The following is a 10,274-nucleotide window of genomic DNA, read 5'->3' as shown; positions in this document are numbered from 1 at the left end:
GGTAGCGCAGTGCCAGTGCCGTATACTCACAAGTCATCACCCGACTTTTATAATGTTATATACTTGGCGTCGCGCCGCTACCGCAGCGCTTGATACACTATATTTAGTTTCTATACAAAAGAAAAGTAATGAAGTTTGATTGAAGTTTTATTAATTTGAATATCTAGTATAATACATATAAGTCATATACACATGACATAAGTTAAAATGAGTAAATTTATGAATTATTATGTATAATACATTAGTTCAATGTAATAAAATATTAAATTAATGTTATTACGATTAATTACATCACTAATGTTATAAACAATATGTTTATATATGACTTTAACAAAATTATGGTAGTAAATTGAAATAAATAAATAGTTAAAAGATTAATATAATAAAGAATTTTACGATTCTGCACATGTTGCAATTCTGTACATGTTTTCTACTATTTTTCGTAATATGTTACATTATTTCTGCTATTAAATCCGGTCCATAATGGAGTAAAATTCATTTGCGTCATGAAAATAACAGTGGTGATCATCCACACGAAGAACTGACAAAACACATCGGACAAAAACATTACTGTTGAAAGTTTTGAAACTTGAAAAGCTGAGTTTCTGTATAAAGATATGAATGATGTTAAAGACTAACCTTACGAATAAAGCCGTAACCAAAATAAAATAGACCCAAACCACTAAACTTCAGTGGCCGTAATGATATTTGCAAAACAAACTGGCAAATCTGCGTTATATATGTAATCTTTATATAAATGTACTTAAATAATAATTATATAAATCAGGAACTGATTGTATAGAAAACTTATCTTACCTCTTCGCGTATATCTACAAAATAAATAAGATTTGTCAATTTATGAATAATGTCCTCGGTCTTTTGCGCCTGAAATGTTTAATCATATTATTTTGTGTTTATATTTATCCTGAATAACAAATTTTTATTGTTAGATAAAACACAAGAAATTTGTAAATTCCTTTATTTTATGACAATAGAATTTATTTTTCAATAATAATAATTATTTATTAACGTTAATTTTGTATTTAATTTAATTATTAATCTTCCTAATGGAAATTAAGGATTAAGTCATTTATTATGTAATTTTTTGTTTGAAAGAATATTTTTCATAATCCTGAATTGCTGCTATAAGTATTTACCTTAGTACTAACACTTTCGCACATATGATTCAATGATACGAGTTTTATTAAAAATATGATGAACCACATACTGTTAGAAAGCATTATTTTCAGTAATTTATCAAATTCAAATAATTGTTTTTGATATAATATCAAGTGCAATCGAAAATAAGATATTCCAATTAAGATAATAAAATAGGATATCATCTGCAGAGTCATTTGTATTCCGAAGAAGTTATTTATTTCACAAGCTGTTCGGCAAAGTTCCAAATGGAGATGTCTAAAAGGATATTACGTTAATAAACACATATAATTATATTAAAAATTTATTATATTGTATACTATATTTAATAATCTTTTATTTTCAGAATTTATCATATGTGTGTATTGTATTTGTGTCTTATTTAATCTGATTAACGCACTGGAAAACATGTTTTGTTCTGTGAGCCAAAATTTTGATTAAAATGTAATGCACAAAATTATTTAATCTTATTAGGTTTAATTTACTTACGTACAACAAAATATTTGATTTAGTTAGATAAATTTGTTTTTTTACGGTTACTATTAAAATATAACTGAACTAAATGGAATGACATATATATTAATTTGTCAATATTTATTTGTACCAACCAAATATATTTACCGGTACATTTAATGACAATTTCGTTTTATAGAACTAACCATTTTTCCTGGTGCGTAAGCTGCATCTTATACATATATATTGGAAGATTTATTATCTTATGGAATTACAGTGAAGTTTTATTTATCTCTCCTCTCTTTATTATGTAAGTTAAAAAAATTGCAATTTACATTACGGTCCATAACACATGCTTGCGATTCTCAGTACTTTGGATATTGTTGCTACTAACAATAGGAAGTTTTTTCCACTTGTATTGTCCATAGCCTTCTGATAATTGTTCAATATGATCGTTTATTTTATCCAGTCTATTACCGATATGTCTGAAATTAAAAAACAATAGAAAACCCGTAATTAATCCCGTAATTATCTTAAACTTAAATTGCAAAACATTATTTTATTTTTTTTTGTTTGAAATTTTATAATTTTGTAGATATAAAGATACATTACGAACTTTCAAGTCCGTATGTACATATTGATCTGGATAATGCAAATTTATTAATACTATATATATATATGAAAGCAAGCAAATACTTTTTTGTAGAGTACAACATTAATATAAAATAATTAATATTTTAAAATAATAATTTTATATTTTATATTATTAATAATAAATTTAAATTAGAGGAAAACAGCCTTGAAGAATAAATCTTAAATATCAAAAGAGTGCCTATGACAGCTGACACGGATGTTAGTGTGAAATAATTTTCATTGTTACAATATTCAACCACATACAAACTGCGCGCCGCACGGTTTGTCGGTCTTAAAATATAGTCTTTATATGAAGCCGGAATCACTTGTTAACTAATTAAATTTATGAGTAATTTAATATTTTTGTGATGTTAGTATGCATCTATGGAATCCCCTCCCCCCAAACCTGTAAAGAAATTTATTGCGAAAAATATCACCTCAGCCGGGAATCGAACCCGGATCTCCCTTTAGTTATTTAAGATTATTAATAATATTTTATATTATATATTATGATGTGTTTATTTTGAAAAGTTAAGAATTTATTCAGAATTAATTACATGAATTTCAATAATATTTGGATATTGTAAAATAATTATGACAAAATATGATTTGCTAACCTCAGAAGAAGTATAAATGTTATATCTGTGATAGTGTTAGCATGTGAAGAATAAGTCAGTATGCAAGGAGCAAGTATAATTTTTATATCATTGTATATTGCTATACACGATAAAGAATCGAAAATCCATGATAGGCAAGTTATTAGAAACCACAAAATCAAGATCTGTCTTATAAAATTTTGCATTCTACGATAGTCTTTCGATGTCCCGAGTTCTTCTAATGTATCATCCACATGACCAAGTTTCTTCATAAGCTGCCGATATTTCTGAGAATAATATCAGAAAAATTATTTATGAAAAAATGAAGTTTCCCTAAATAAATATAAATAATGCATATACATAATGATACATTTAATAGTAAAGCATAATGTATATGATCAAAATTTTATTATATTATATTTTATTAAGATATAAATTTTACTAACTTATTTAATGCAAGAGACATTTAAAAAAAGTTTATTAACTAATTGCCAGTTTTAGATCCTAAAAATAAAAATTAATGTATAAAATATAATTCAATAATACAAGATTTTATTTGATCAATTTTTAAGTAAATAATGAATAATTAATAACATATTGGAAAGTAACAATATACGTTATTTGTTTTATTTTGGATATCATGATGTATTATAAAACGATATCATTCACATAAATAAAACATATACCTTGTGTTTGCAAAAGGTGATAATTATGGATATCATTGCCACAAACAAGTTCACTGTCACTGCAAAGAAAGCCAATGAACTATTAATGTCACTTTTTGTCAAGACCAGATTTACTGCATAATATACTGCGTAAGCATAAACACTCCATAGTGTTAATACATAGAAAATACTCAAGCGATATCTCGATTCGTTTAAGGGATGGAGAATACCGTAACCTAAGAAAAACGTAATTAAAAAAACGGGACTTAACGCCTTCTCGATAGTATCGACCATGTTGGAGGCTCTCACAATTTTATGTGCTAACTGTTAAAGTTTCCAAGTTGCAAAGTTCACATTGTATAAACATCACGTTCATTATTATAATGGAATAACATTTAATTTTATTGCAAACGTCTTTAAATTAATATTATTAAACTTATCATAGTAGAAACAATTGACCAGTATATGAATTATTTGTATTTTCTTTTGAAATTGTATTTTTTGTTCATTTATTTTATATTGGATATATTTACTTATGCTATACTGCTAAAACACAGCTAAAATTTAGTTCTTATATAAAAGAAAAAATTAATAAGGAAAATATAGAAACAAATAACAATGACTTTTCGCAGTAAAGTCACTGTCAAAGTAGACGAGATGCTTAGATGTGAATTTCAATAATTGATGTATTATTTGCAGTAAGCAAATAATACATCAATTATTATACTCTATAGTACTGGAGCGAGCCTTCCCTATACTATTAAGTAAGCTATGAACAACTGTGGTCTGACAAAGAAAAAGAAAAAGAAAATGTAAAACATGTATCTTAAATTCTTTTCTATATAGTAAAGAAGATTCTTTCCTATAGTAAAACAGCATCAGGCAATCAGCGATTCTTTGATAAAGAGAGTAGTACAATTTTTATATGTCATAAACTAGAAATTACGACATCCTCAATTTTTCGATGACTCGCTCCAAATATACATACCATAGAACTCACTGATTATTTATTATTTGTGATGTCAACTATAAATAAATTTGTACAAAACAATGACTATTTGAGTTTAAACAGTTTACTTTTATATTGCCTCTTATTATTTATTTTGCCTCATTTAAAATGAGATCTTAAATTCTTTAAAAATATTGTAATTTTAGGGTAACAAATTATTTTTATAAAATAGGTATTGAAAAAAATACGTATATAAATATATAGGTATATATAAATATGAATAATATATAAACCATAGAAGTAAATATTAAATCCACAAACATGTTGACATATTGAAAACGATTCGTAATACAAGGCATCCAATTAATACTCTTTTTATATATATGTAACTTTTAATTATTTTAGAAGTGCCTTCCAGTATATTGTCTATAGCAATAAATCTTTTTATGAAATTCTGAACAATATTATACAGTAACACAATTTATTTAATGTAAGACGTATTTATGCAAAAATTATTTGCAATTAGATATTTATATTTTTAAAGGATTGACATCTGCTGCACCAGAGCTAACATATTTTGTAACAATGGAGAAAGGAAATTTTAAAGTAAAGTGACGAATCTTAGAGTTTATTTTTTGCTTTTGTGAAGTGTTACAAAATGTGAATTAGTTTACTCTATTGCAGTAAACCCTTATTTATCTTAGGTATGTTGACATAAACCCATAATAATACATGTAATAATGACAAGAAAGTTAATCCCATTATTGATTAAAGTAGAAGTTCCTAGAAATTATTTTTCTATTTTAAGTGTAATCACTGCATATTATAAAAAGTAATTGTAAACACTCCACATGCATTGTTACATTGTTATGGAAAATACTTAAGGTTTCGCAGTATAGACGCCTAGACCGAGAACGTGAGAGAAAAGGTACATTTTGTTCTATGATAATCCCCATATTCATTATCGTTCCTGTTGTAAACTGATATTTTATCTGTTGTTTTTTATTCAGTTTACGATAGATATATAGTTTATCAAGACGACAGAATAATTTACAGATTAATAACGTTATATATTATTTAAAGTTTCCACCATAAATATACTTGCATGATGACATAAAATCTGTGATGTCGAACACTATTAAAAGCAAAACGCTTATTACTGCAAATGTTTTTAACCTACGGATATTTTTTTATTACAGTAATTAATTTTGTATTAAAATATTTTAAATTAAATAACTCAAATAGAGATTGTGAGCAACGATATATGTTTTTAGTAACTGACTATTAATTTGTAAAATGACATGTTTCTATAATTAATAGTGTGAATTAATACAATATTTGAAACAAGAAAAATCCATTTGAATGTATCACATGATTAACTAATTAGCTTGTAATTTATAAATGTTGAAGAAGTTTTAATAATTTAAATATATATTTAATATATTTATAATTATAATATTAATTTGAATCTATATACATACAAATTATATATGTGCCGCGACAGTGTTACAAGAAGCAATACCGTTTATTAAAATATAGCTATAACACGTAAAGTTATGCTACGCCAAATCACTACACCGGCTTGGAGTTGGGAAAAACGGCACCAAGATCCGGACTTTGATTGTTACATGTAATATATTAGCGCAATGTAACCTAATATTAAATTAATATTAATAAGATTATTTATACCACAAATTTTATAAATCGATATATACATACATACATATGACTTTAAAAAATTATGGTACATTGAAATAAATGAATATTAAATAAATAGAAGGATAATATGTATATAAATAATTTTACAATTCTGTACTTCTACATTTTCTACTGTTTTTTGTATTGTGTTATATTATCTCTGCTATTAAATTCGAACCATTTACCATAGTGAAGTAAAATCCATTTGCGTCATGAAAATAATAGTTGTGATCATCCATACGAAGAACTGAAAAGATACATAAACCGAAAACATTACTGCTGAAAGTTTTGCAACTTAGAAAGCTAAGTTTCGACATAAAGATATAAATAATGTTGAAGATTAACCTTATGAATAAAGCTGTAGCCAAAATAAAACAGGCCTAATCCGCTAAACTTTAATGGCCGTAGTGATATTTGCAACACAAACTGGCAAATCTGCGTTACATGATTATATGAATTATATGTTAATATGAAATCTTAAATACACTTAAATAATGATTATACAAATCAAGAAATGGCTGTATAGAAAATTTATCTTACCTCTTCGCGCACCTCGACAAAATAAATAAGATTTGTCAATTTATGAATAATGTCCTTGGTCTTTTGCGCCTGAAATGTTTAATTACATTATTTTACATTTACATTTACTTTGTATGTTTAAATAAAACAGGAAAATTGTCAAATTTATTTACTTTATAAAAAAATAGAGTTTATTTTTCAAATTAAAGTTTAATTATTTGCAATTATTAATCTTCCATGAAATTCGAAGATATGTTATCTTATTATGCAACTTTATTGATTGAAAGAATATTTTTTTTACAATCTTGTGTATGAACTACTACTGAATATATTTACCTTAGTACTGACACTTTCGCATATATAATTCAATGATATGAATTTTATTAAAGCTACGATGAACCATGTGCCGTCAGAAAGCATTATTTTCAGTATTTTATCGATTTCAAATATTTGTTTTGGATTCAATATCAAATGTAATTGACTATAAAATATTATAATTAAAATAATGAAATAGGATATCATTTGCAGAGTAATTTGAATTCCGAAGAAGTCGTTTATTTCGCAAGCTGTTCGGCATAGTTCCGAATGAAGATGTCTGAAAAGATATAGATTACATTAATTAACAAATATAATTATATTAAATATACACTTATATTTATTAATCTATTATTATCAGAATACGTTATATGTGTACATTATATACCCGTTTCTTATTTAATTAGGTTAAAGCACTAAAAATATTTTGTGATTCAAAATTTTGATTGAAACGTACCGAAGAAAATTATTTAATTTTATTTAGGTTTAGATTATTTATATAAAACCAAATAATTTGTTATAATTATATTATAATTTGTTATAATTATATATTTGCTGTTTATAGTTGGTGTTTAATATATCCCAGCTAAACTAAATGATTTCATTGATAAAGATACATGTATCAACTAAATAGGTTTTTACGTTTCATATTTTAATCAAAATTGCTATTTATATAACTAACCATTTTTTCTAGTGCGTCTATGAGCTGCATCTACATATATTGGACGATTTATTATCTAATGAAACTGTGTGAAATTTTTTTTATATCTGTTCTCTCCTTATTACGTAAGTAAAAAATTTGCAATTTACATTACGGTCCATAATACATGCTCGTGATTCTCAGCACCTTTGACCTTGTGATTGCTAACAGCAAGAGACTTTTTCCACTTGCATCTTAGTCTTATATAGTCTTTCACTTCTAATAATTGTTCAATATGATCATTTATTTTATTCAATCTACTACCGATATATCTGGAATTTAAAAACTATTTACTTTAAAAAAAAATAGGAATGAAATTTTTACACGCAATTAGCAAAACATGAAACATTAATTCCTTTTTTTTTTGCTTAAAGTTTCTTTGTAGATATAAAAGTACATACTTCTAACAATAAATTCATAAGCACACATTCACCTGGTTAATGCAAATTTAAAACTGTATAGTAACAAGCAAATGCTTTTAGAGCAATGTTAATATCAAATAAATAATAATTAAATTTAATATATATTATGTTATACTTTAGTGTATTTATTTTGAGAAATTAACAATTTATCCAGTGAAATTACCTATTTTAATACTTTAACAACATTTAGATAGTGTAAAATAATTATAACAGAATATGATTTACTAACTTCAGGAGAAGTATAAACGTTATATCTGTGATGGTGTTAGCGTATGCAAAATAATTCAAAATCCAAGAAACAACTATGGTTTTTATATCATTATATAGTGTTGCGCACAGTACAGAATCAAAAATCCAAGACAAAAGAGTTACTAAAAGCCACGTAATCAACATCTGTTTTATGAAGTGTTGCATTTTATGATATTCTTTCGATGTTCCGAGTTTTTCCAATGTATCATCCACATGACTGAGCTTCCTTATAAAGTGTCGATATTTCTGAAGATTTAGTAAGAAAATTTGTAAATCTTAAGTGTTTCTCTGAATAAATATAAATAAAGCATGTATATAATAGTACATTTAATAATAAAACGCAATATATATGATAAAGATATTATTAAAATATAAATTATATTTATCTAATATAAGAAACAATTGAAATAAGATTTGTTAACTAAACGAAAACTTTAGATTCTACAAATAAAAATAAATGTATGAAGTATAATTCAATAATATTTACAAGATTTTATTTTATCACTTTTCCAAGTAAATAATGAAATTAAATAGTCATTTTAGAAAGCAGTTTTATATGTTTTATATGCCATTTTACATGTTTTTTGCTACATTTCAAATAGCATGCTATATTAAACCGATTTTCACAAATAAAACGTATACCTTGTGTTTGCAAAAGATGATGATTATGGATATTATTGCCACGAATAAATTTACTACAACGATAAAGAAACCCAATGAACTATCAAGTACATTTTTCATCTCAAATAGGCTCGTTGCATGATAAAACGCGTAAGCATAAACACTCCACACTATTAATAAATAGAAAATACTCAATCGATATTTTGATTCGCCTAAGGGATAGAGAATCCCGAAACCTAAAACAAACGTAATTAAAGAAACGGGATTCAACGTCTTCTCTATAGTATCAACCATGATGAAGGCTCTTACAATTTTATATACTAACTGTTAAAGTTTCAAAGTTGCATAGTTCATATTGTGCAAACGTCATATTTATCGCTATAATGGAATGACTTTTAACTATATTACAAATGTCTTTAAATTATTAAACAGTGTGGAGACAATCGACCCGCATATGAGTTATCAATAATATGAATTATTGCATTAAGTACAAAGTTTTTATTTTAATGTTTTACATGATTAGCTAATAAAGATAAAATTTATAATTATTAAAAAAGATATTATTTAATATAAATTTTTTTAGTAAATATGAGGATAAGAGCTAGTGAGCCAACGCAGGATGTACTTGCTTATAAATGTAATATTTAACATATACAAAAATATAAAATGAAATATAAAATAAAAATGACAATAATAATACAATGATCGTTAAAACTCCGGACGTTTCGTCTTAAATGAGCGGTCATTGTCAGCGAAATAAACGTAACTTTCTAACACATAATTCAAAATCCTCTCATATACGCTAATATATATAATTTAAAGTCTATTCTACACAAATGGAATCCAAGGTTAGCATTTTTCTACTAATAGATCCGTTTTGTAAACGATCTCACAAATGTTCTATTGTCAACAATTCTTTCCATGGTTTGATTATAGCTTTATCCAAGATCTATTAATGTTGCACAGAGTACAAAATAAAAAATCCATGATATGCAAGTCATCACAAACCACGAAATAGAGATGTGTCTTATAAAATTTCGCATTCTATTCTTTTTCGATGTGCTAAATTTATTTAATGTATCGTCCACATGATCAAGCTTTGTCATAAAATGTCGATATTTCCAAAAATAATATACAGGGTGTCCCGTAACGCTTAATTAATATTTCAAGGCGTGAAAGAGAATGAAATTTTGAACTAAAAGTTCCTCTTTCAATTTTGGCTCAGACCATTATTTACAGAGTTATTAACGAATAAAGTTAATCAATTAGATCGCGAGATCGGAAGAGCACACGTCT

General features: G+C 25.7%; 1 protein-coding gene across 1 annotated transcript; it reads right to left on the bottom strand.

The window, feature by feature from the left end:
• Positions 1–6,308: 6,308 nt before the first annotated feature.
• LOC105459940 lies at positions 6,309–9,272 on the bottom strand. Its single transcript, XM_011706310.1, has 7 exons — positions 9,000–9,272; positions 8,338–8,603; positions 7,797–7,958; positions 7,008–7,152; positions 6,693–6,761; positions 6,498–6,587; positions 6,309–6,399 (listed from the first exon to the last, which is right to left on the bottom strand). Exons 1-7 carry the CDS (start codon positions 9,270–9,272, stop codon positions 6,334–6,336), a joined length of 1,071 nt encoding a protein of 356 aa, XP_011704612.1. The 3' UTR covers positions 6,309–6,333.
• Positions 9,273–10,274: the final 1,002 nt, after the last annotated feature.

Source organism: Wasmannia auropunctata, unplaced genomic scaffold (assembly GCF_000956235.1).
Source record: "Wasmannia auropunctata unplaced genomic scaffold, wasmannia.A_1.0 LD333490.1, whole genome shotgun sequence".
Classification (NCBI taxonomy): Eukaryota; Metazoa; Arthropoda; class Insecta; order Hymenoptera; family Formicidae; genus Wasmannia; species Wasmannia auropunctata.
The sequence above is the reverse complement of the archived record's forward strand: the minus strand, read 5'-3'. Positions and strand labels throughout refer to the sequence as shown.

Bases quoted from the DNA above. Each gene is read 5' to 3' on its own strand.
- LOC105459940 (XM_011706310.1), bottom strand. From the start codon at position 9,272: ATGGTTGATACTATAGAGAAGACGTTGAATCCCGTTTCTTTAATTACG. The intron at 6,588-6,692 runs GTAAGATAAATT...CATGTAACGCAG, and splicing joins TTGTCGAGGTGCGCGAAGAG to ATTTGCCAGTTTGTGTTGCA. The intron at 6,400-6,497 runs GTTAATCTTCAA...GTATCTTTTCAG, and splicing joins GCTACAGCTTTATTCATAAG to TTCTTCGTATGGATGATCAC.